The following is a 23,143-nucleotide window of genomic DNA, read 5'->3' on the forward strand; positions in this document are numbered from 1 at the left end:
TTTCTTCTCACCCAGTTTTGGTCAAGTTTTGTAGTGTTTCATTCAATTAGAAAAGTGGCATCTACAGAATTCTTTTGCTGAAGATTGCACTCTGGCTGATTAGAAAGCGCCTAGGATAAGGCAGGGTCACTAGTGCAAAATAAGACATCTCTCAGTCACGCCAGGCAACCAGGCTACCCTTCCTGCAAAGGCTGTCACTGCTCCAGCCTTGTCATTTCCCTGCTTGCAAATTCATGACATTCAGCGAAATAATACTTCTAGTGTAAACATTAAACATCAACAAGCCTGGCATTACTGCCCAGGCATTAGAGAACAAAAAAACCAACACATTTGAACAGGAAATAAGCCCCAGGGTCAGAAACAGGTCTAGAGCATTCTCAGACCTGCATGACTGTCTGCTTCCTGTCCTGCACAATGGGGGCATTGCAAGGGAACCGCTTCCAGTAACAGGAACAAAAGTAACTTTCAAGGTTGCACACTGAACAATCGCTTTGCCAGTTGTGCTTTGATGCCAAGTGGTTCAGTTTGCCAAATTCAGCTTTTTTTTTTTTTTTTTTTTTTCATTTTAGAAGCTTAAGGAATGGAAATAAGCTGCTTTGTATGCTTTCCAGGGAGGGGATTTATTGGATGATTGCTACACTTGATGAAGCCCAGGACTACCCACTCCAGTATCTAACAGCAGCCCTTGCCAAAGGATGGTACCAGACATCCAATAACCGAGGAGTACAGCTCTCTTCCCTTCCTGTGTTTTGCATCATGTTCAAAATAACTACAAGGGAATTTGGATTATACCAGTGTAAAAATCTTTCTTGGCTGCGGTGGTGTGAGAGTTCAGAGCCTAGCTTGCAAAGAACAAGTCAGAGATCTGTAATTACCATGCTCGCTTCCATACAACTGGGAATGACTACACCTCATGAAAGAATTTGGTACAATAAGCCACCCAGAAGCATTCAATTGCATCTACCTCTTCTAGCTCAAAATCAAGCATTACAAGAGTCTGTCATTGTTCAGCAAGAGAACTGCAACAGGTGAGTGCAAGCTTCATTCTAGTTTACATTCTGAAGCACAGGATCATTAAAAACTGAAAACAGAACTAAAGGCTGAGGAATGGGAGGAAGGCGGGGTGAAGAAAGAGGAGAGTGAGCAATTACATCAGATTCGACAAATTTAGTGTTTTGAAGCCACACTATGTTCAGCTTTTTCCTTTTATTTGTTTCAAGTTTTGGTGTAGAAAGTATGTGCGGATGCTAATGCAACCTTCCCCATAAGTGCTCGATCTAGCAACAAACAAAGTTTTGGTGTGTTCAATTTGGTTATGTTTCCTTTAAGTGAAGACCTGTAGTGCCATTGAAACCAAAACTTTGTTACTGTTGGCAAAAAAATAAAGCAACTTTTCTTTACAAGCATTTTTCCATTTAAATAAAAACCTGAAGCTTTCCCATAATTCCTTTGGTCTTCTCACCAAATTCCACGCTACCTCAAGACAAGCCCTCTTTTGGAAGTTCGGCTGAATCGCAGTGAAGCTGCTAAAATTAACAGAGAAGAATTGCTGTGGTACAGTTTCCCCCCTAGTTTCTCGGGAGTTTAAGACTGAAAGACATTACTGATGCCTCAAACAGAGGCTTCAAATTGTCTCTACAAGAACAAGAGAAAACAAAATCCAATTAGAAGTTCCACTGAAGGTGCCTGGCAAAAAATTACCTCCATAAAACGATGTTTTGCTTCCAGTATTTTTGTATGCATTGTGTTGAGTTTATTCCCCTCATAAGGAAACAAAAGTATCAGTGTAAAAGCACAGCTGAGCTTTTAAGGTAGCACCAGGACACCTACACCCAAGTTGTCGTCTTGTTGCTGCTAGGCCTCTTTTTGATTCACATTCACAGAATCACTTCTTGTGCAAAACAAGCAGTCTAAGGAGAAAGAATGCCCTCCAAGTTCTAATAAAAATTGTAGAAAAGAATCCAAGATAGCCAACGCTTTCCTCCTCCCCAAAATTTATCTGCAGAGAGAGGGGGGCATCTGTGCGTAGACAGGATAGGCAAGCCTGACATTTAGGGAATCGTTGTGTTGGACAAGGGATGTCTGCTGGTAATGAAGAACCAAATCCTTAAGTGTGCTGTACAGGTTATACGGTTCTGCAAACCCGTAACCTCGTGGAGTGCTGTAGATCACACAGTGTTTCACTTCTCCATCAGCTCTGCAAGGAAAGAAACCAGGAGAATTTAACATCAAAAGGACAAACCTGAAGTGACAGTCTATTAACAATTAACTAATGCAGCAGCCCTGCCAGTCACTAAATTACATAATGGAGGACCCAGCAGATGCAAGTTGAGGAGATTAATACAGTCTGTGAAGAAACAGTGCTTCAGGGCATGTGATTAAACACTCTTGCATAATAATCCACACAAGAGGCCTCTTCTATCCCAGCAGTACAATTCCCTACTGCATTGTTCTCCAAATGTTTCTTGGGGAAAAAAAAAAGTCAAGAGCTTAACTAAGAAGATAAGCACCTGAAGTTACCTATGACTTTGCACTCAACTTATCCATCAAGCAAAGAAGCCGAAACCCAGAAATTCTTAGGACATACAGAGTATTTCATGAAATGCAGCACTGTACCCTTCAGTGTGCATTTTTTAATGTTAAGCACGGCATCGGTTCAAGCTGGTTCATTATCTGAAGTCATAGCGACCGAGTCCCTAACTTGGCAAAGCAGTTCCTGCAACATAGTACTTCCAGAGCTGCTAGAAACACTTATCTGCCAGAAAGATCAAGTATTATGCAATCCCTATTACAATCCAAGTCACATGTAGGAACAGGTTATGTTATGCCATCCCTTTGCTATCTTGTAGTATGATACCAACCAAGCGAAAGTATCTGATGACCCCATCACTTCAGTGACTCTGACAAACAGTATCTTGAATACAGCAGATACTACAATCTTCAGTTACCTTGAGGTGATATACCTTCACATATTAATTTCTCAGACTTGCTTTCAGAAGCAATTAACCTCATGTGAAAAAAATCAGTGAAAGCCATTTTGTGCTCCTGAACAGGCTTGAAGGATTTTTAGATAATGGAATCAAAGTATTTCTGACCTCCATTACACCAGCATAAAATGAAGTGAAACACAAGAAATCAATGCAAGGCTGTGTGAATGTCATAAAAACTACTGCTCACAAATAATGTCTCCTCTGAAGCATCACCATTATCTTAAACATAGAAGAGAAGGCATCTATAGAGGTGGTCATGTTTGAAAAGGAGAAGATGTTACAGCTTTCCAGCTCTGTTTTTCTTCTTCCCTTGTGTTCCTTGGCAGGGAAAAATAAGGGAGAATTTGGCCTTAATTTACTTAGGACTGTAGACCTTCAGGTTGGGATACTTCAGAATTTTGTACTACCTACTGTGGTGACCGAAGAGACTGCTAAGACTACAGTTATCGCAGATTCAAAGCGCATTTTTGCAACAAAGCTTTCACCACAGTAGTCTTCCTGCAAACAAGCAACACGTTCCAATGGGTAGGCCTAGGCTAGGCCTGGCCTTTGTTCTCCAAAATAAAGAGCTGTGGTAGATTCATGAGTTGAGTAGTTAGAACAAAAAGGAAAATAGACTTACACCACAGAACAAGCATAACATCCTTTCTTGCTACTCTCTCGAATTAAAAATGCTCCATCAGGTTTCCCACAGAGCAAGTCTTCTGCTTGGATACGGTTGAGATCCCCAACAAACCAAGTTTTCTCATCATGATGTGGCAGGTTTTCATCTTCTTCATTCACAAAGTATGTGCTGAAAGAGAGAATAAATTTAGCTTAAGCAGTTGGTGGTCAGTAAAAGAGTTAATAAGCAGAGTTATTTATTTTTGCTGAAACCATTCAAAGAAATATCAGAAAACCCCCAAATTAGGAGGTCAGGCTCCTAATGGACAGATATTAAAGGCTTCAACTTAAACCTTAATTGTTCCAACTTTGTTTACTCCTAAATTCTTCAGCAGAGCTGCTCCCTCACATACAGTTCCCCTAGAGAATTTCCCCCTTTTTCTGCAGTCCTCCTTTTTTCTATAGTCCTTTACTGAGAAACTAGTGTTTCATATTACCAATGCCTACAAGAGAAAACACTTATTAATGAACACTTCTTAGTAAAATCGTATGTATAACAACACTTACTCATCAATATTTTCATTTTTGATCCCCAGCCAGTCGTTTATTCGCTTCTGTCTCACCCCTTTGTGATTGAGCCATCTGCCAAAAGAAGAGAGCATTAATACATTACTTCAGAGTACATGTACGGGCTTTACTTACTGAGCAAGCTCAAGCTCAGACACAAGGTCCCACAAAAAAAACCCACCCCAGCCTGGAGCTTAGTTTGCTCTCCACTAGCAAGAGCCATAGATTCCATAAGAGCGCTTCCTTGCATCATCTTCTGAGATGCCCCTTTACTGGGCAACAGCAAAGAGAAGCCATGAAGCAATCTCTTAAATGGAAAAAAAAGAGGGTATAGCTGAGGAAGAGGTTACAGCCTCCGCACTGTGCAGGCCAGAAAGGAAGCAGAATACAAATTGTGACAGCTGCCTGTGTCTCTTGGGACAACAAAATGGGTATTACACCACTGGCTGCTTCTAACCTCCTAGCAACACCTTCTGAGACAGTGTGTTCCCCTCTTTCTTCTGCCAGAATCCGACTGCATGGAGTCCAGCACAAGGACATTAGGATTTGGGTAACAGGAGTGTCAGTGAAATCAAGGATGAGTATGAGCAACATCTGCTGCACCCAGCACAAAGTACTAACCTCTGTTGTATCAGCAGGCACAGGTTTTGCTTATAACTCATTTATCTTACATGTTTTATTTATAGGAGTTGCAGAATATGCATCTAGTTGTGGCAGGCTCTTTTAAGTCTGACAACAGCATAATAAAGGAATGAAGTCATGAAGAGGCCAACCAATTATTCAAGACATTCCATGCCAGAATGTAGTACCCTAGCATTCACAGAACTTTAGTTATGAAAAGAAAATTAAATTCCCATTATCCTGATAGGAACAGTCATTAATCAGGTTCATCAGAGACGCCACTCTAAGGTACGGGTCAGGCTTACTTACACAAGATACTGATCTCTGATTTTGCGGAGTTGAATTAGGTCAGGCTTGATACTATTCATTTTCTTATCAGTCTCCCTGTTGTCCAGAGCTTGTTTCTTCAAATCTTGTTCCAGGCGCATTTTACTATCATGGATCTCACCCAGGCGTGATTTTAATTTTTCATAGTTCATCATTATCCTGCAAACAAGTGGAATATTTGAGAGGTGAGGTCAAACCAGTCTAGGAGGACTGAACCTATCGTTCATATGTAAGAATATCACAAGAACTGCTGTAATAGCAGCTCCTCCCTTCAACTGTCTCATCTTAACATGAAAATTACTGTAAGAGTGCCAGAAAAGACCTCTTGCCAGAAGACCTACCACCCTTTTGCATTGTTTGCACTTTCAGTTTACCTTAATGTATTTCCTTTTGGCAGAGATGCAGGAACAAATTAGCTCTAGGAGGGTAAGCTAGAACAGATTCCTCCTTCACTGCAAGATTCACTTTTTGTTATATCAATTACGCAATCCCACCCTAGGTACCAGGGCTAGCAAGATTTCAAACGCAGCCTTCAATTACTGATCAAGAGCTACCAAGAAGTAACACTGCCTCTCTTCATTCAAGATTAGTTTGCAGGTTTGGTACAATTCAGGAAAATAACATGTTTTCCCTGTTAATTAGTCAAAATGAAGCACCACAATTGCAGAGTAACATTGTTATGGGTAACTGTTTTCAGTCTAAAAATCTCCTGGAGGTTACCCTATCATGATTCATAAAGCACTATGTCAAGTTAGACATTATACTTGACATTTCTTCAAAGGCCCAGATACAGCTTTTTCTGCTAGTATCTTTGCAGAAAGGCAATTTCAAATGAGGCCCTTACCAAATTTCTGTTAGATGACCACTATCCACTACCAAGTAGCAGCGATTAAATACTCATCTTCTCTGAAAGTGACTAGAACTATGTGCTATGAGATTTACCAGATTTACGCCCATGTTGCAGTTTACAAGTAAAGATTTTTCTGAATTATATTCTGAGCAAATCCAAATAGAAGTGGGATAAGCAAATGCAGGTATTATTTCCTGATCCTCATCACAGTATCTTGATTTACTGAAGTTAAGAGAGAAAATAATCCAGAGATCTACCACCTCTTCTGTCTACAATGCAATCCCCTGACAGAAGAGGGCTTTACTGAAAGTTCAGACACCTTGAGGGAAGGTGTCAGAGTAATTACTGAGTTTACAAAGTATTTTATATGATGTAATATTATATAAAAAAATTTTCATAGGAGTGTGGACACTAGTTTGTCCTTGTAAGCAAACACAACTTCAGAACCTACCGTTCAATTTCTTTGTCATTCCCCTCCCTGCGAAACCGCTCGATGTATTCTTTGCTGTATCGCTCTTGTGAGTGGCACTGTTCCTCAAATATCTTAATAGTTTCATTAAATGCTTCAATTGCAGTCCTCTTCATCTGAATTTCCTATGTGAGGAAAGAGTCCTTCATCATTTGTTCATGATACAGATGACTCAACTATGTTCCCTAAATCAACTGAGAAGATGAACTTTTCTCCCCCCCACAAGACAAAATGTGATTAAATTTTGTCAAATGTCTGAGTAGAGTCAGGGGAGTCCAGGGAAGACTTAATCCCTGTAAGTCTACCCTCCTCCCCAACACGATGCTCTCTATTAGGCTGCAAACCCCTCAAATATTTTAGTCATATTTTCCATCTTAGTTAGCAGGAAGAATGCCAGCAAACCTCCTCCCCATATATGAACTATCTTATTTTACAAGAAGCAGTCCAAATACTGTATTCACACTTCCTTAGTGCATAATATCTGGTATCTGATTTGAACATCATTTCATAAAAAACCTGGACAAGCCCCTCTACAATTCTGACTGCAGCACACAGCAGCTGGAAATGCTCAGCAGCCAAGAAAGAAGTCTGCAGTGCAAACCTTGTAGGTGATGGCATTCTCCACCACTCTACTTTATTCTAGGAACTTCAGCTCCTCTTTTTTCCTTGCCACTAGGACTATCAGCAACAAGTAATATTCACTATTTCCATCAACTTTGAAACCACCTTGCTCTATTCCAAAATTTACTAAGCTTTTTCCTTGTATTTTCTGACCTTGGACTGCCTTTCTTAGCCATAACAGGTTAAAATAATTTTCTTTACTTTTTAAACAACAAGAAACAGACTCTATACATAGCTGAAGAAGAACCAACCTGTGATGTTCTGGTATATTCTTCATACAATTTGTCGTACTCCTTACTCTTTTCTTGATACTGAGCATGGTATTCTTGAAGCTTTTTACCTACGGCATCTATATTATCTTCTTTCACCAACTGATCCTGTACATATGAAAAGCTATTAAGTCTTCAAGCAAAGCAGCTTTTCCTTAAGAGTATTCATTTGTCCACTTGTGCATATTTGCATTTTACAGCTATTAGCATCATTTTTATAATCAGGTTTCTACAGAACACAAACACCGTACTTAAATCCCCGTTCCTCCATGCAACAAGCTCCACAGCTTACAGACAGTAGGAACTGGAACTATGGGATGCAAAGAACTATGGCAAAAAACTAAGCTTCCACAAAACACGATACTGTTTAGGTCTAGGATTGCTAGCGTCTATGGGAGAAAGGAGGAAGTGAATTGCTTGGAATCTGAAGTTAAAGATCAGGTTTTGTTTTTTTTTCTGAAAAACTCTGCAGTTCTTTTTCCTTAATGCAAGACAATGTCTCGGGATACTGAATAAAACTTAAATATTCTTGAAAAATGTAGATGATTATGCACAGAGCGAGCAGCTGCAGTGCTCATATGCACTTCAAGGGCAACACTCTCTAGAAGAGTGCCCTGCCAGTCTGCGGGGAAAAAAAAATAGGCTTCTCAGGCTCAAGTCTGCTGCATGTCAGGATTTCACTTCTCCATTGCACTGCTCAGATGGAGACTGGAAACTTGATAAAATGAAGAAGCTTAAATGGCTAGACAATTTGTAAGACCCATTATTACAAGCAAAGTGAGGTCAAATGTGAAAACTTACCTTTTTTTTCCAGTTTTAAAAAAAAAATCTGGTTTCACAGAGAAAGCAAAACCATATACATATTTGCATTTTTTTCTTGTCTGCACTAACAGCTATTGGGGTCCGAGGAAGATCTTACCTGCTGATACCGGGACACTGGATACATCAACTTCACATCAAGCTTCGGGTTATACTGAGCAAGAGACTCATTGCGGTAGTGGTTAATCAGTTCCACAACTGAATTAAATGTCAGTGGATCAGAAAAGCCATATTTTCCATCCCGATGATAGATCTTTATCAGTTTATTGTTGCCACCCTTCCTGTAAAACAGTACAGTCATTTAGAAGTTTTGCTGTGTACCTTCTATCCCTCTTCAACACTAAGGCTGCTAATAAAGACACCAGTGAAATTCCTGAGCAAGTGTCTTTGACACTGTACACCTTCAGTGATTCTTTACATACTAGCAGATATTGGAAGTTTAAGAGTCAACACACACTGAATTACCAGCAGATATTATTTGAACAGAAGCAAAGCCTAAAGTAAATCTCTTCCTATGTGTTCATTCTGGAGCCTGCTTATGGTATGTAAGACCTAGCTTTGCCAGAAGTTTTGCAAGGGAAAAGGAGGATGCTGAAGGCTGAATAAGGGAGCCATATGAAAACCCAAACCCACAATTTCCTGCAATTTGGGGTCACTAATAGTATACAACTGAATACACATTTATACAGTGATTAACAAGTCTTTTGAGTTATAGATGTTACTACAGGATACATGAACCTAAATAAAATCCTTTGAGGATTACAAGACGGTTGTAAGTTTAAGACTTTACATTATCCAGATTTATACATTCTAGCAGTTTCCACATATAGTGCTTATTGCTTCCTTTTTTCCACCAACTGACTGTTTAGACAATATCCTGTCCTTCCTGCACTCTCAGATTTGGTTCCGAAAGACACCTGCATTGAGCAAAATAACCAAATCATGCCAAACTTTAGTGCACAAGCCGTGAACGTCAAGGCAGAAGTCAAAGCAGAATTTAAGCTACACCCTTGGGGTCAAACCTGCCATTAAGACAATGGAATTTCAGGGCAAGATCAAATATCTACCATATCATAGAAACTCTGAAAGGTGTGCTACAGAGGCAGTGGCTTATGCGCCTCACCTGTTTGCCTCTAACAGCCAATCTTGGCAGCCTGGCAGAGGCAAGCGGCTGGACAGGCTGGGCAAGGCACCAGCAGCTAGTCACATGAGGTCTGCTGCCTAACTGCAGTAGACAGGGCTGGGGCAGCTCTGGGAAGTCTGCCACTTGCAGACGATTTTAATGAAGAAAGGAACATGGCTCCAATTCAATATTTCCTAAACTTTAGATCAGAAAGCACAAGATACTCTTTTTACAAAGACACTGCGTTCAATTCTCCAGAGCTGCAGGCTGACAAGATATTCAACATGCTCCCATTAATCAAAAACCCTAGTTTATAAATACCTTTTACCTTAGCAGTTCTGGAACTATGAAGCGCTACAGCTCTCCTCCCCGAGTCCCATCTAATCTACACAGAGATCCTTAGAGCAGTGTTTAGTGAAGGACAGGATTCAATGCACAGAACAGAACAAACTATCAGACCTGGCAATTTATTTCCTCATTCTGTGATCTGCAGTACCTTTGGGAACATCTCTCAAGTTAAGCCACATTGGCTTTACACAGTCACTACTGTCACTGATATAGCAACCGGCTACTCAGGATCTTACTATGTGGACTACAACTACTCAATGCTTACCGTAGTGTCAGAGTGTAGTCTCCCTGCATCTTGGTTGATGCGTCGCGCACCAGGAATGTTCCATCTGGCATGTCTCGTAATTTGTCATTTACTTCTTCCCTGGAGAACAGCAAAGGCGGCAAAATTAGAAGCATTAAGGATATGATCATTTTTGCCCCAGGTATCAATATTGGAACCAGTTAACACAAGCATGCATAAGTAGTTCAATCTTCAAAATATAAGGCAATCTTCTTTCACACTCAGGCTGTCCAGTCTTCTAGGCCACCTAAAGCAAGTCTGAACTTGTGTAGTTATACTAAAAAGTAGCAGCTGCAGTCAACTGCCACTTAGGAAGAAGTCTCTGTTTAAGCAACAGTAGTGGCTGTGTCTCAGAGTTCACAACCTTTCCCTGTAATCTGCTCAGGTTTTAAAGCCCACACTGGAAACAGGTGCCCTTTGAGAAGCCCGTCCTGACCTCTTAAGAAATGGTCTCTAGCATCATAGCTCAAAGGTGTCCAGAGTTTAGCTCAGTTTTAGTCTCAAGAGACTCATTATTGGCTTAACTCTGATCTTATTTACAGCAGTTTTAAACCACTATAACCTCGCTAGCTTCAGTGCAACTTTTCCTTATTTACAACTGAAGCAAAAGGATACTCAGTCCAGAGCTTTGAGCTAAATCAAGAAATCTTTTAGTGAAAGTGAGTACCTGTAAGCATTAAGAAAATTTCAGCTGAAGAGTTAAGTGTCTTGCCAGGTTTGACCATTTCACCCAGATTACATATCTCACTTTATAACAGCTCCCTCACAGGTTCTTAGAAGCACTAAGCACTTTTTAATACAATCATTTGGAAACTAAAGTTTATCAGGTAGCCTCAACATTATCTGAGTGTGGTAGGAAGTCTACTTGATTTTTTTCTTTGTAAGATTCAACAGCAGCTTTTTTGTTCAAATACACAGGCACAAAAGTATTCTTACAAAATAGCCTTAGTTTTGATTTAGCTGCCTGAAAACCATTCTGTTAGTAAAACTGACTCCTATTAAGTACCATGTGCATATCTGCTTACTCCTCTCAGAACATTTTACAGATTGGACCCAATAACTCCAGCGGCCTCCTCCTTTTTCAATGGATAGATACGATCTGAGGGCTTGGGCTTATGCCTGTAAATAGCACCCTGGAGCTTGTGACAAAAATTTTAGCACAAGTTCTTCACTGAAGAACATGGTTCCTGCCCTGACGGCCCAATACAGTCCGTACCTTCTGGCTGTCAAATTAGAGTCATAATCAATTGCATCTTTACAAGTCTGTGTATCACATTTTAACCTAATAAAGCCACTCCAATGTAATTTGTACTGCATTAGCTCATGCCATCACGTGCACTGTTAATTGAGGAACAAATCCACAGTCTGATACCAGAAGGGAGCAGTTTTAAACAAACCCTGCCTAGTGGGTTTTGTGATCAGGTTTTGCCACTCTGCTTCGATTTAGAATTAACAGAAAAATATCACTGCCGAGGCCCTTCAAAAGCAAGATCTATGCGGGTTTGCTTTATAAAGATAAGGGTGGTACAATAAAGATATAAAAACTTTATTTCCTCTCTCAGAACTTCAATGAACTACTGTGGCAAACACACTCTTCTTGCCTCTATCTGACAAAGTGTTTCAAAGTTTTATGTGCACGTTTGAGCAATTCCTGATCACTCTCCCAGCATGCTCATGTTTCCCCTTACAATTCCAAATGCTAGACTCCTCAGAAGTGCCTTAAGAGGGAAAGATGACTGGACATTTCAGTTCTTTCATGCAATTAAGTATATTAAAACTGGCACTTCATTTTCTGAACCTAACCCAAGCCATCAATTTTTCTCAAGTGCATAGAGAAGGGTTTCCTCAAGAGGTAAAAATTTATTTGGTATATGTCTGTATCATCTGCTCAGTATAGTTGGTGATGGTTAGCATTTGTAAGAGCTATTTGTATACCACTATGTAATAGAAATTAATACAGATGCAATTTTAACCAAATGTTAAAGAAAGCAAAAATAAGAATGCAACTCCTTTCATTCTGAGCAAGGCTCCTACTCAAAGTTTGCTGAACTGCATACATCCTAGCATTATGCTTACAAAACTTTATTAGCTAGCATATTCAGAAGCACTTTTCTTTTGAACAGAATAATTTTCTCTTTTTTAAAGACTTTGTGTATACGGGGAAATTTAGAAGCCCAAAACTGTCACCAAGACCAGCAATATCTGCACCAGAACAGTAACAACTTAAGCACAGGTCCTGAATCCAGCCAAATACTTTCATTTAGGTGCTTTGCCAAGTATAGTCCTGAAGCATTTCCCTCCTGTAAAATGCTGCCTGAAATAGGCATGTTCTTTTTCTCTTGATTTTTTAACAGGCTACTTCTATTTTTAACAAAATATATTAATATATTTTAATTCATATATTTTTGTAATATGGCTTACCTTGAGATGTCCCCCCAGTACCACTCTGCTTCCTGCAGAGAGAAACTGGAATTGTCCTTTATTCCATTTGTATTGACTGGAGTCATTGGTTTGGGGGGCTTTGGAGGAAGAGCTGAAAATGAAGAACAGATTAAAGAAAGGTAAATAGGGGAAAATAACCACTAATTTGTTAATGAAATATGATAGTGAAAAACCAATAGAAAGCGGGCATCTTGAACTTGGATTTCAAGTTCTCTCCAAATAAATGCAATTTGTAACTTCTAAAGAATTTTAAGTCAACAACTGCACTGTGATCCCAGATTTCCTAGTAGTCAAACCAAACGTGCTTGAGGGAGGGGAAAGGGAAGGATGATGAGGAAACAAGAGTGTTTGTTAAAAGGAGGACTGGCTCAGGCAAGACTACAAGGGCAATCACTGCCTAAACCTCCAAACAAGTCACAAAGGTGTATTGTGTTTGAAAGCCACAGCCTAGAGAGCACTGTGCACCACTGTGGAAACACTCCAGTTGCCCAGGTGTCACTGGTCCTTATGCCAACCTGTAAGAGCAAACGGGCTCTTCTTCAGAGGGAAAAATGTTATTAGTGAGAGAAGTGGTGGCTGGGCAGCGGTATATCCAGGATAGACCCAAGGTTCATGTTTCATACTAGATTTGTCATTTAGGCTCCTGTTAGGAACAAAAGCTATGACTCTCTGACTACTACAGGACATGAGGTGGTAAAGGAAGGGGTTGAAGGAAGGAGAAAGGGGACATTAGGTCATTATTAGAGTGCCTGCGCTATTTTACATAGCTGAAGTGTTCACCAGAGGAAAGGGGATGTCCCCAAATGACAAGCAGAACTGCACATCTGCAGGCCTAGTGGACACCTACCCAGTATTTCCCTATTCTGAATTCAAGGCTTTTACTTCTGTTTTCAAAATAAGTTACACAACGTAAGGGCATACAATGCACTGAAGCTCTTTCTATTTGGTCAGTTTTTGCTCCAACAACTTTATCATGGTCTTGAATGTGAGCCCTGTATCAGGAGTAATTCAGAAGCCACAGGCATGCTCATGTATTGGTAGAGACTTGTCTGTCAGCAGAACTGCATTACACTATTTTCTTGGAGAAAGATGTCTTGAGTGCTCTCCCCTGCTTTGCAGAGGTTGAACGCTTTACCAAGAACACTACCACTGAAACTGAGCATTTTTCAGGCATTTCATGAGACTGAGTGTTTTACAGGGGCAGGTAACATTTGAATTCAGAGTAAGAAAGCAGCTACACACATTGATTTGCTACCAGCACATTTTTAAGTCAGATCCAGAACATCTGTGCTCCCAGCCCTATGTCCTAGCCATCAGATTACACAAGCATCAGTGAGCAGACCTGACACACACTGACAACAGCCATCTTTCAGACACACACAATCCCGGTGTACAAGCAGAAATACAAATAAAGGGAGCAGAAAGAAGATTTTGATCTCTAGCTCCAGCATGGAATGGCTTAACACTGAGAGGTGTGCTACTTGGCACATCCAGCTGCTCACCTCCGAGCCACACCTCCCACATTAAAGAAGAGAAAACAGTGTTCCAACTGCAGTTCCAAATACCATTTCATGTTGAATATCCGACACAGTGACTTCACTGTTCTCAGACAAACCAGTAGAATCTTTAATCGAGCCAATCTAAACTAAATCTGAACCTTGACCCAGACGTTTGCACCCTGGGGTTGCTGACCAAACACCTGATTCAGATAGCAGCATTCATTCTGCGGGACTGAGCATTAAACCATAGCATACAGGTTCTATTTATGGGGCAAGCTGGGAACTTTCAGGTGTGCACATATCTAGTGAGGCAATAACAGGTCTTGTTATAAAAGGAAGGTGAAAACCTTTGGATTCAGTGAAGTAGCTTCCTGGTTAGGAGGCTTCAGTTACTCCTAGCTCAACTACTACAGTTGTTTGTATAGTGCCTAAGTATTTGTACAAAGCACCACTGAGAGTAAGACACTGTTCTAGCCCTACTTTGCTTCAAGCCCTACCCTACTTTTGCGAGGTCAGAGGAGCATATATCCAGGCTAAGCCTGTAGAAACACAGGGTATTTACTGTGCCCTATGCTGTTTCATCTCCCCCATTCAAAGTTTCTGAATTAGAAAGGATCTTCAGGTCTTCCCCCCTCCCCACCTCACATCTGGGCTGTGCTACCCTACACACTCTAAGCCAGTGACAGGACACACAGTGGTTCTGAATCTCATCAGTGTCTGCACATGGCAGTAAATCCGAGTTCAGAAAACCTGTAGATGTTCTGATCTATTCCAGATTCTTTTGTAGCTTCTGAGTCACCAACAAGTGCATGAAGATTCATCTAAAAAACACACCACCACACAACAGGGTGGAGAATTCTTAGAAAACTATACCAGCACCAGCAATTATTTCACTGGGTCTTGCAAGTTAAGGCTTGGGCATATCAAAAACGTCAAGGTATTTTACAGTGTAAAAGCCTGTTTTACACTGGTAATAGGGGCTTTCCAGAAGAGGCTTTCAAGTGTTCTCTAGAGTACTTGAATACTTCTCTAGCCTTCCTTGTAAGATTAAGCCTTGCTCCTTTATATACTGTGGAATTATTTAGCAGCTTTGTTAGGGCTCACTCCAAAGCAATGGGCACAGAAAAGCAAACTCACAAAGAACAGAAAGGTAAGAAGCAGGAGTTTGGCATATGGACACAGAGTGCTAGACATTACACCAAGCGTCCTTACTACAGGTGGGGTTTTTTCCCCTCTTCTTTCCCTTAATAGGTAGGTATCAGTTCTCACTATCAGGGGTTGTCTGCCGAACTTCATTCTGCATGAGAATTGGGCGGAAATTCTTCCAGGGCGAAGAATAAGGCTTGGAACAGTTCCTGTAAAACCTGACTCATGGAAGTGAGTCCTTTTCACAATAGACTTTTGAAAAATGCTTTTTAATAACTTGCACATTTTAAAAATACAAAAGTATTTGCAAGGGTGGATCCTGTTTCCAAAGAACTACGGATATAATTCTTTACTTTCAATACTTTGAACTGTTTGAGTCATACTAGATTTTCCCATCTTGGATTCAGAACCAGGCCCTTGCTATTGCTTTACCCAGTAGACCAACATGCCCATCCATTTCAGTGTTTCCTGGCTATCCTCTCAGCCTGATATGACTGTAGTCTGTGCAAATGGAGAACTGAGCATGAAGGTAGTTTAAACCCCACAGCCCAGAATCTGTGATGACACAAGAGGAGCACTTTGAAATAGCATGGTAAGTCTACTATAACAGAGCAGCATCCACCCTACTGACATTCATATAATGCTGGCCTAATGGGTTGCTAGAAGAGGCATCCTAAAATAGTTTTAACTAGTACCTAGACAGTACTAACCATCCTGCTAGGAGAAATCCTGTGATATTTCTATGAAAAGCTACAAAGAGCCTTAAAGAGTCTACAGATTTTGATCTAGTTTAAAAAAAAATAATCCAGTTTTATATACCTAATTTGATGAACATTAGAGAGCTAAAATCCTACAGTAAAGTAAAATAAGGCTGGCTTGAAGTCAACAAAAATGCTTTCAAGAGCAGCCGTGTTTCTTTCCATGTCACTGGGTCCAGTTCTGATCTAGCCACAGGCACAATCTTACTTTATCTCAAAACGAGCTCTGATTGGAGTGAACGATCCTGATGGTTTCTTGCCTCCTTTTTCCTGGGAGAGAAAGAACATTGATCTCAAGTGATTAACAGCACAATGGATCTATCTGTTCTAATAAATAACTTGCTGTTAGCACCAGATACACAAGCGTCCTTCCCCTACCATGTCTCTGGGACAGATTCATGGCACAGATCTTTCCAAAACCCAGAAGGCAGCAGCCCAGCTGGACCCTTCCACTCCCAGATAAGTGCATTCCCAAGATCAGGTTCAGCCTGGCACGCAGGGATGAGAGCGCACCAGCTCTCCCTCACGAGCATATCTGGTTTTTCTTTCTTTAGCAACTCTAGTCCCCTCTTTCTAGCTTCCCCAAGCAGTCTAGCTTGAGCTAAATCCCAATCCCAGATCAGTGTCACTTAGAAAGGGGGAAATAAAAAGGAGCTGGTGATGGAGCGGAGACGGCAGCAGCCAATGCTGGCTGGGCCCGGGATCGGATGTTGCTGACGTCAGGGTGCGAAGGCTGCCGTGCCGGCTCCAGCAGGTAGCTTCAGCTGAGCCACTCAGCAGAGCTGCAGCGCAGGTCCTTAGAGAGAAAAGCCTATTGATTAGGCTTTGCCAAGGTAATGTTTTTGATGCTTTCTTGACTGCATAGAATTGCTTTTCAGAAGGGCTACTCAAGATTGTAGTGACTTGATTCCCTGAAACTCAAACCACCTCCGACACCAAGACAACCAAGAAAGCTGGCAAGTGTTTGAAGTTTAGCACCATTGCATTTATTTTTTAAATTAAAGTCTCTTGTAGAAAACAGTAGGCTCTATGTATCCTGAATTTAATTTCGGCAAAGTACACCATGACTTCCATGACATATGCACTTTTCCTCATCAAGTTTTGAATAAAAAACTTCACAAGTTTACATGATCTAAAAGCCACCAAGCCCTATGTGTGAGGGTTTTCAAATGGCACTAATTCAGGAGGTGTGAGAAAAGAAGAATGCCTTGGGTCTCCAACTGCTGCATCCCACACAGCATCCAATCGAGCAGCCCGTTTCTTCTCTGGCTGCAATATTTGCATACAAGATAAACCTGCCAGTTAATTAAACTCTAATTTGCAGTTTCAAGGCAGATGCCACATTGTCTAAGAATGGCTCCGTAACTTATTTCTTCCAGTACTTTCCAAGAGCTGCAGGCCAGATACTTAAAAGTATAACAGGGTTAAAAGCTGTATAACTCTATCTTACTGTTACAAATAATCACAACTACCAAGTACTCTGATAAAGTTAATTTTAAGTCACTCAGCACTTCCATGAGCTTGTTTACTAGCCTTCTGATACTCTCAATCTACTCTCTCTCCACATTGTGACAAGCAGAAAACAGATCAGAGGATTTCGGAGATAGTTACCCAGCTTCAAAAAGGCTGATTTACAGTAGATACCCTACAAACTGTAATATAAAGCTCTAGAAAGTGTCTTTACTATGGAAACATGCAAGCAATCCACTGTTAGGCCAGCTAACATTTTAATGATATAGTCCTTAAGGACAGAAGGGTTTTTTTCCTTTGGAGGTATAGATGAAAACTTGGAATGAAAATGTAGGCTAGCTTTTTTAAAAAAATAAAAATCTCCCCAATCTTTAACTGCTCTCTGTAGTCTTACTCAATTTCTCAAACACTTTTCTCAATTTCTTTAACACTTTTTTAAGGCAAAGCCTCAAAATCTTTCTCTCCTCCAATAGTACTGTCCTCAACTTGTCTCTGCTGCATGAGATCCCCTCAAGACACCTAAGAAAAAAAACCCATACGCTGAACAAAAGTGCTTTTTGCACACTATTTCCATGAAATTGCCAGCCAGAGCAGTAAGGCACCATCCTCATCCTTTTGCAGAGATTTTCCAGCTGACAAAGAGGAGGGTCGTGCGCACCTGCTGACAGCGGTTCATTCCCCAACCCTGGCAGGTAAGTTATCTTGGCAGCTCCACATCTCAGCTCCTCAGTTCTCGTGCCAAGACCCCTTTTGCAAAGTACTGAGCACCGATGCCCTTCCTCAAAGGGCAGCTAACACGCACTGAGAACTCCTCAAGGGACGGAGAAGGAAGCTACTCGATCGCATTATTGCTGGCCACAGAACCTCAGGCATGTTCGCATTTTTGCTCTCCTCCCCCAAAGCAGGCGAGATGCCAAAGAGTAAGACATATTCAAAGAATTGAAGTCTTTCAATATCTCATTACAGAAAACAGCAGACAAGTTGGCAGAAAGCCAGGCAGGCTTCCAATGAAAACACTCCCATTATAGCTTTGCTTGTGTTTCTATGAACTTTCATAAAACCCAACACCTTTAAGAAATATTTCAGTTTTGATTAATTGGCTTTTTTGATAAAGATCTGTTTTGTTTGAAAACTCCCCAGCTATCCAGTCCTCTCCCACACCTCCCAACCACTGTTTCACCTCCTACAGCCTGCCAGACTTCTGCTGCACTCTGTTCTTCACAGGCATCCATAGCTACCGCACAGGTTAAAAGATTATCCACTCTGGAACACCTGCAGAATGGTGGACAACAGCATGTGAAGAGGTTGGCTCAAATCCAGAATTCTTTTGGGCATTTCACAAGCACCGCTCACTACTTCGCAAGGCTTCTTACTTCATGAGCTGAGATGGAAGAAATGGAAGATGCTCGCTGTCAGATAAATGACACCGAGATCTTTGACTTCCGTATGATAAAGTAACACAGCATCTTCCCTTCATTCCAGCCTTTGCATGAACTTGAAAAGCAAAAAAAAACAAAAACAAAACCAACTTATTTTCACTGCTTGATGAAAAACAGTTTTACTTTCAACCATAATGTAACAGCTGCAAAGCTACAGCAGCGTCAGAGGTTCCAGGATCAACAGGGTTGAGATGACTGTCCCAAAGTTAACATGAGGAAGAAAAAAAGGATAAGCCCTCTTTTACCTACTGAGCATGATTAGAACGCTGTGAATAAGCTTGATGTATTTTAGAACTTTTGCCATGTTTCATCACTCGAAGATTGTCACTACCCAGCATCACATCCTTGGCTCACTTCCGGAAGGAACAGCTTTATCTCCTAAGCCAGTAGGCCCAGGCTTTTACCAACTCTTTGGATGCAAGTCCGTGGCAGACATTTTACTGTCTATGAAATCTGAAACATTCAATAAGAACAACTGCACTTTATAGTATCCAATGTCAGGTCTAGAAGAATATACATTACAAGTAAATATAAAAGGCAAGGGGATTCTCATTTTTGCTCATTAACTAAAGCAGTTCCTCATCTGCCTTCACAGAAGAAATACCATGGGATGTTTTCTACCCCTCCACGGGTAGAGTCTTCGAACAGCTATTAAAAAAACCTCTTTGGTCAGTAAGTAGAAATAGATTTTTGGGTAAGTGTAAGGAAAACACAAAATTTAGCATAAGCACAGAGCTACAGTGAGAACAAAGAACTAGCTTTTTATTGTGAAAGACTGAGAATGAAGTCAGGCCCGAGCAGTGACACACTATGGCTAGGAGACCTACCAAAGCCAAAAGAAAAAGCCATGTTAAATAAAAACAGCAATGGGCTGTTTTCCCCAGATATTTCAAAGACTAACCATCTATCCAGGCATCAGGTACAAACCTCATTGGAGAACCAACTCACAGAAATAATCGGTGCTACTGAGAAGTTTGCTGCACAAGAGCCTACTTAAAAATAGTAATAATACAGCTGTAAATACATGTGACTTGCTGCTCTAAGCAGCATTTTATTTCAACTTACCACTGGCTCACATCTTTCAGAGTGGTATGTAAAATTGTTCCTCATATAGTACCTGTCCTTGCGCTATGTCAAGCTATTTTGTAATTACCAAAGTAGAAATATTTCAACACCATCTAAATTGCTAACAGAGAGCCATCTAAATCAAGATCAAAAGATGCATTTCAAATCAAGACTCCTGAAGAAACTTGAAGGTAAAAAAGTATTCAGAGGAAAACTGTTGTACATTGTGTCATGAATCATCTTTTCTAAGACGATCTTGAAGGAAGTTCCACCGAGGCAGAAGCCCCAACCCGTGCAGTCCTATGCAGTGCCCTCTGCAGAAGCTGAGATTCAGAGCAGGCACGGAGTAGTCTAGCCAGGCTCAGACTGCATGGCTATTGCTCATGCTGAGATCTCAAGGTGTAAGAAAAGAAACAGATTCAATCTCCTCACTCAAGTATACCGTGATCCTTCAAAATATTTTAATGAAATCCACAGCAGCAGTTTAACTTCTTTCACTTTCCCAAAACTTATCAGCGAGACTGTACCGTGCTCTCGAAATGGAAAGGATCTTAACCATTCATCTCATTGATTCAAGCTTCCTTGCATCCTTCAAGAGACTACTCTGATTCATCTCCTGTCTCCAAAAGTAAAGATGCCACAACCATCGAACACTTCTAATTTGACACTTGGGAGCAGTTCCTCAGAGGGCCAGCAATCTGGAGTCCTATAATGTTCCCAAGATGACTATACAGGGCAATGCGGCATGCGTACTGACGGCCTGGGAAATTTAATTGCAATGTACAAATTTGGGCTGTAGCAGAAAACAGAACTTACTTACACGATATTGCCAGTGAACTTCTCATCCATCTCACCTCTAAAACATTTTCTTGGGGCAGGGGTTGAACTGTAAGCCCTGCTGCCCACACACAAAGAAAACACACCAGAACAGTGGGCCATGCTCCCTCATTACAGCAATTTTTCTCTAGCACCATCATAGCAGTTCTAGTTTTGGGTATTTTTGAAGGGAGGGATGCAAGGAAGGAAAGAATTCCTCCAAAAGCAAAGATGATCATGTGCAGCATCTGATTTTAGGGACTGCAGAGGCTGAAATTTAGGATAAGGCTACAGAATGTAAAAACCCTGAAAAATGTCTCCTGTGGATTTTTTTTTTTTCTCTCATGTGGAAAAGGAGGAAAGTAACAAAGTAAGTAGTAGCTAATAGAAGGAAATGGGAAGTTTATATTTGGAAGGAGAAAAATGACCTGAAGTACAACAGTCCCAGAGTCACATCAAAACTCAAGTTATTCTGTAGTGAAAAGACAAACAAGATGAAGGAGATACAGACTGATCTTTTTCTGATTTGTCCAAAGCCACAGATTTTTGTGCTGAGAAACATGAAATTTTTCAAGCCTTTCCTAAATAAGCATGCACCAGCTTCAGAGATATCTGATTTTAGAAGTAACATTCCTCTGAACTATCATTAAAATAACATTTTTTCCAGTTCACAAAAACTGGTGGAGAGTCTGGGTGAATGCTAGAAGCAGTCACAGGTTGAAGCAGTTGAAGTATTTCATCTCCTTTTTCAAAGAGCACTGGATGGAAGGTAGCCATCTCAAGTGTGCCGCTGGACTCAAAGCCAGAGAAGAACCTGGATCCTGTTCAGCCAGAGGAAAGCTTCAGAGCGCATTGTGCTTCGGCATCAGGATTCACCAGGTGGCTGGTCGGTGGCCAGCAGGGCAGCTGGAGTCCTTTTTGGAAAGGGCTACAACAGGCATCACTTGCTGTTTGCTACTTTTGAACTGTATGAATTCTTAAAAAACTCCCTCTATATAACCACTTTTCTTCAGAAAAACTAGAAGAACTTAAGGTACTGGAATGTATTCACTGAAATATTGAAAAATCTTTGTCTATTGAGTGGAGGACACAGCAAAGACGAAGGACAATGAAAATCTCTTCTAAAGAGGTAACATCCACTGAGATTGTTTGGGGATCCGGCATCAGCTCATATGCTGTAGTTTAGATTAAGTGGAGAAGCGAATTCTTGCTTACTTAGCTATTGTGCAGATTTTTAACCTGTCAGAAGAAACAAGATAAAAAGATGAAGGAAAAAAAAAGAAAATCTGGCTCATTTCCATAGGGGCATTTAGTACATGAGCAGAGACTGTTCTTTAGGCATTACTCAGCAACCTACTTTATGAAAACGAGTTTCCAAAAATTCAAGTTGAACACACCTATTGCTTTAATGGGGCCAAAGTTTTACAGCAACCTGTTTCAACACAGTTAACAGTCTTTTTGACAATAATAAAGCCTAAGCTTTAAAACATACAGGGAATGCTGATAAAAGTATTCTTTATGCTGCCGTTTCCAGTGTTCTCTAGTTTTCTGCCCAAAAAGTGACTCACTAAACAACCAACATGAGATGATGTAAGGCATCCAACTGCTTTTAGTACTGGCCACAGATGTGTATGACCAGCTATGCCTCTCTGTTTTCCCAAGCTGTAGAGCAAAGATAAGCCCAAATAGCTTTTCTGGAATAAGAGACCATACAGGCAATGGCAAAGACAGAAGTGAACTCTGCTGCTTGGGAAAACAACATTTCCCAAAGGAAACTCCAAGAAGAGTCTTCTTTTAAACAGGTGAAGTGGAAGGAAGCAACACAGTGATAAACTCCTGTCAGGTACAGGCATCATGCAATACACAAAATTGTTCAGAACAACAATTGCAGAAATATCATTTGCTGCAGATTTTGCCTTCAAACACATGGTGAAGAGCTTGGTTTCTTCTCAGAACACCCTCTCATGTTTTGGTTTGCATAAACCAACACCTTTACAGAACACAGAGCTGAACAAACTCCCTTCAGCAAGTTTTCCCTCCCCAACTATTTCTACATCATCTGAAAGCCTACTGATAAACAAAAATGTCAGCCTTCTAAAGCAGGCTCTCCCATCTCAAGCAAAACATCATTTCACTTTATATTAATGATGCTACTTTTTGTGTTCATGTATTTAATTGAAAGCTGATGAGTGATATTCTTTAACAGTTAGAGCCATCAAAATGAAAATCAAATGCAAGGAATGCAAAAGCAAGCCTGAAAATGCAATCAGAAATAAAAAATGGTTACAGCAATCATTAAATGAAAAGGCCAGTAGAGAAATCTACGTGTAACAAGAACAGAATACAAGCATTTCACATCACTGTCCTCAAAGGAGCTGAGACTCCAATTCAAACCATTTTCCTGGGTATGAAGAATACAAGTGACAGAGCTGTATTTATTCCCTGCTCTACCCCAAAACAGTCTGCACAAACTTCCCTCTGTAATAAGGAAACTCTCAACCCCCAACATCTGGTTTTTCAGAAACATGACTTTCTGAAAGACTTAAATTTGCGACCAAGACAGTTGCTGCTACAGCGCTGCTGTCTTGATTACATGCATTAGTATGTAACACATCCTT

General features: G+C 40.7%; 1 protein-coding gene across 6 annotated transcripts in view; it reads right to left on the bottom strand.

The window, feature by feature from the left end:
* Positions 1-567: 567 nt before the first annotated feature.
* PIK3R3 (phosphoinositide-3-kinase regulatory subunit 3) overlaps positions 568-23,143 on the bottom strand; it is a 77,505-nt gene continuing 54,929 nt past the window's right edge. For 4 of the 6 annotated variants that reach the window (XM_074152692.1, XM_074152691.1, XM_074152693.1 and 1 more), the window contains 9 exons: positions 12,312-12,423; positions 9,873-9,971; positions 8,237-8,417; positions 7,300-7,425; positions 6,410-6,552; positions 5,091-5,267; positions 4,161-4,235; positions 3,613-3,783; positions 568-2,197 (listed from right to left, as the gene is read on the bottom strand). In XM_074152692.1, coding sequence (XP_074008793.1) covers positions 1,996-2,197; positions 3,613-3,783; positions 4,161-4,235; positions 5,091-5,267; positions 6,410-6,552; positions 7,300-7,425; positions 8,237-8,417; positions 9,873-9,971; positions 12,312-12,423 — 1,286 coding nt within the window. In that variant the 3' untranslated portion in view covers positions 568-1,995. The remainder of the gene's footprint in view (positions 2,198-3,612; positions 3,784-4,160; positions 4,236-5,090; positions 5,268-6,409; positions 6,553-7,299; positions 7,426-8,236; positions 8,418-9,872; positions 9,972-12,311; positions 12,424-23,143) is intronic. The other 2 variants (XM_074152697.1, XM_074152696.1) reach the window with 2 other exon arrangements.

This window comes from Numenius arquata, chromosome 8 (assembly GCF_964106895.1).
Source record: "Numenius arquata chromosome 8, bNumArq3.hap1.1, whole genome shotgun sequence".
NCBI classification, from domain to species: Eukaryota; Metazoa; Chordata; class Aves; order Charadriiformes; family Scolopacidae; genus Numenius; species Numenius arquata.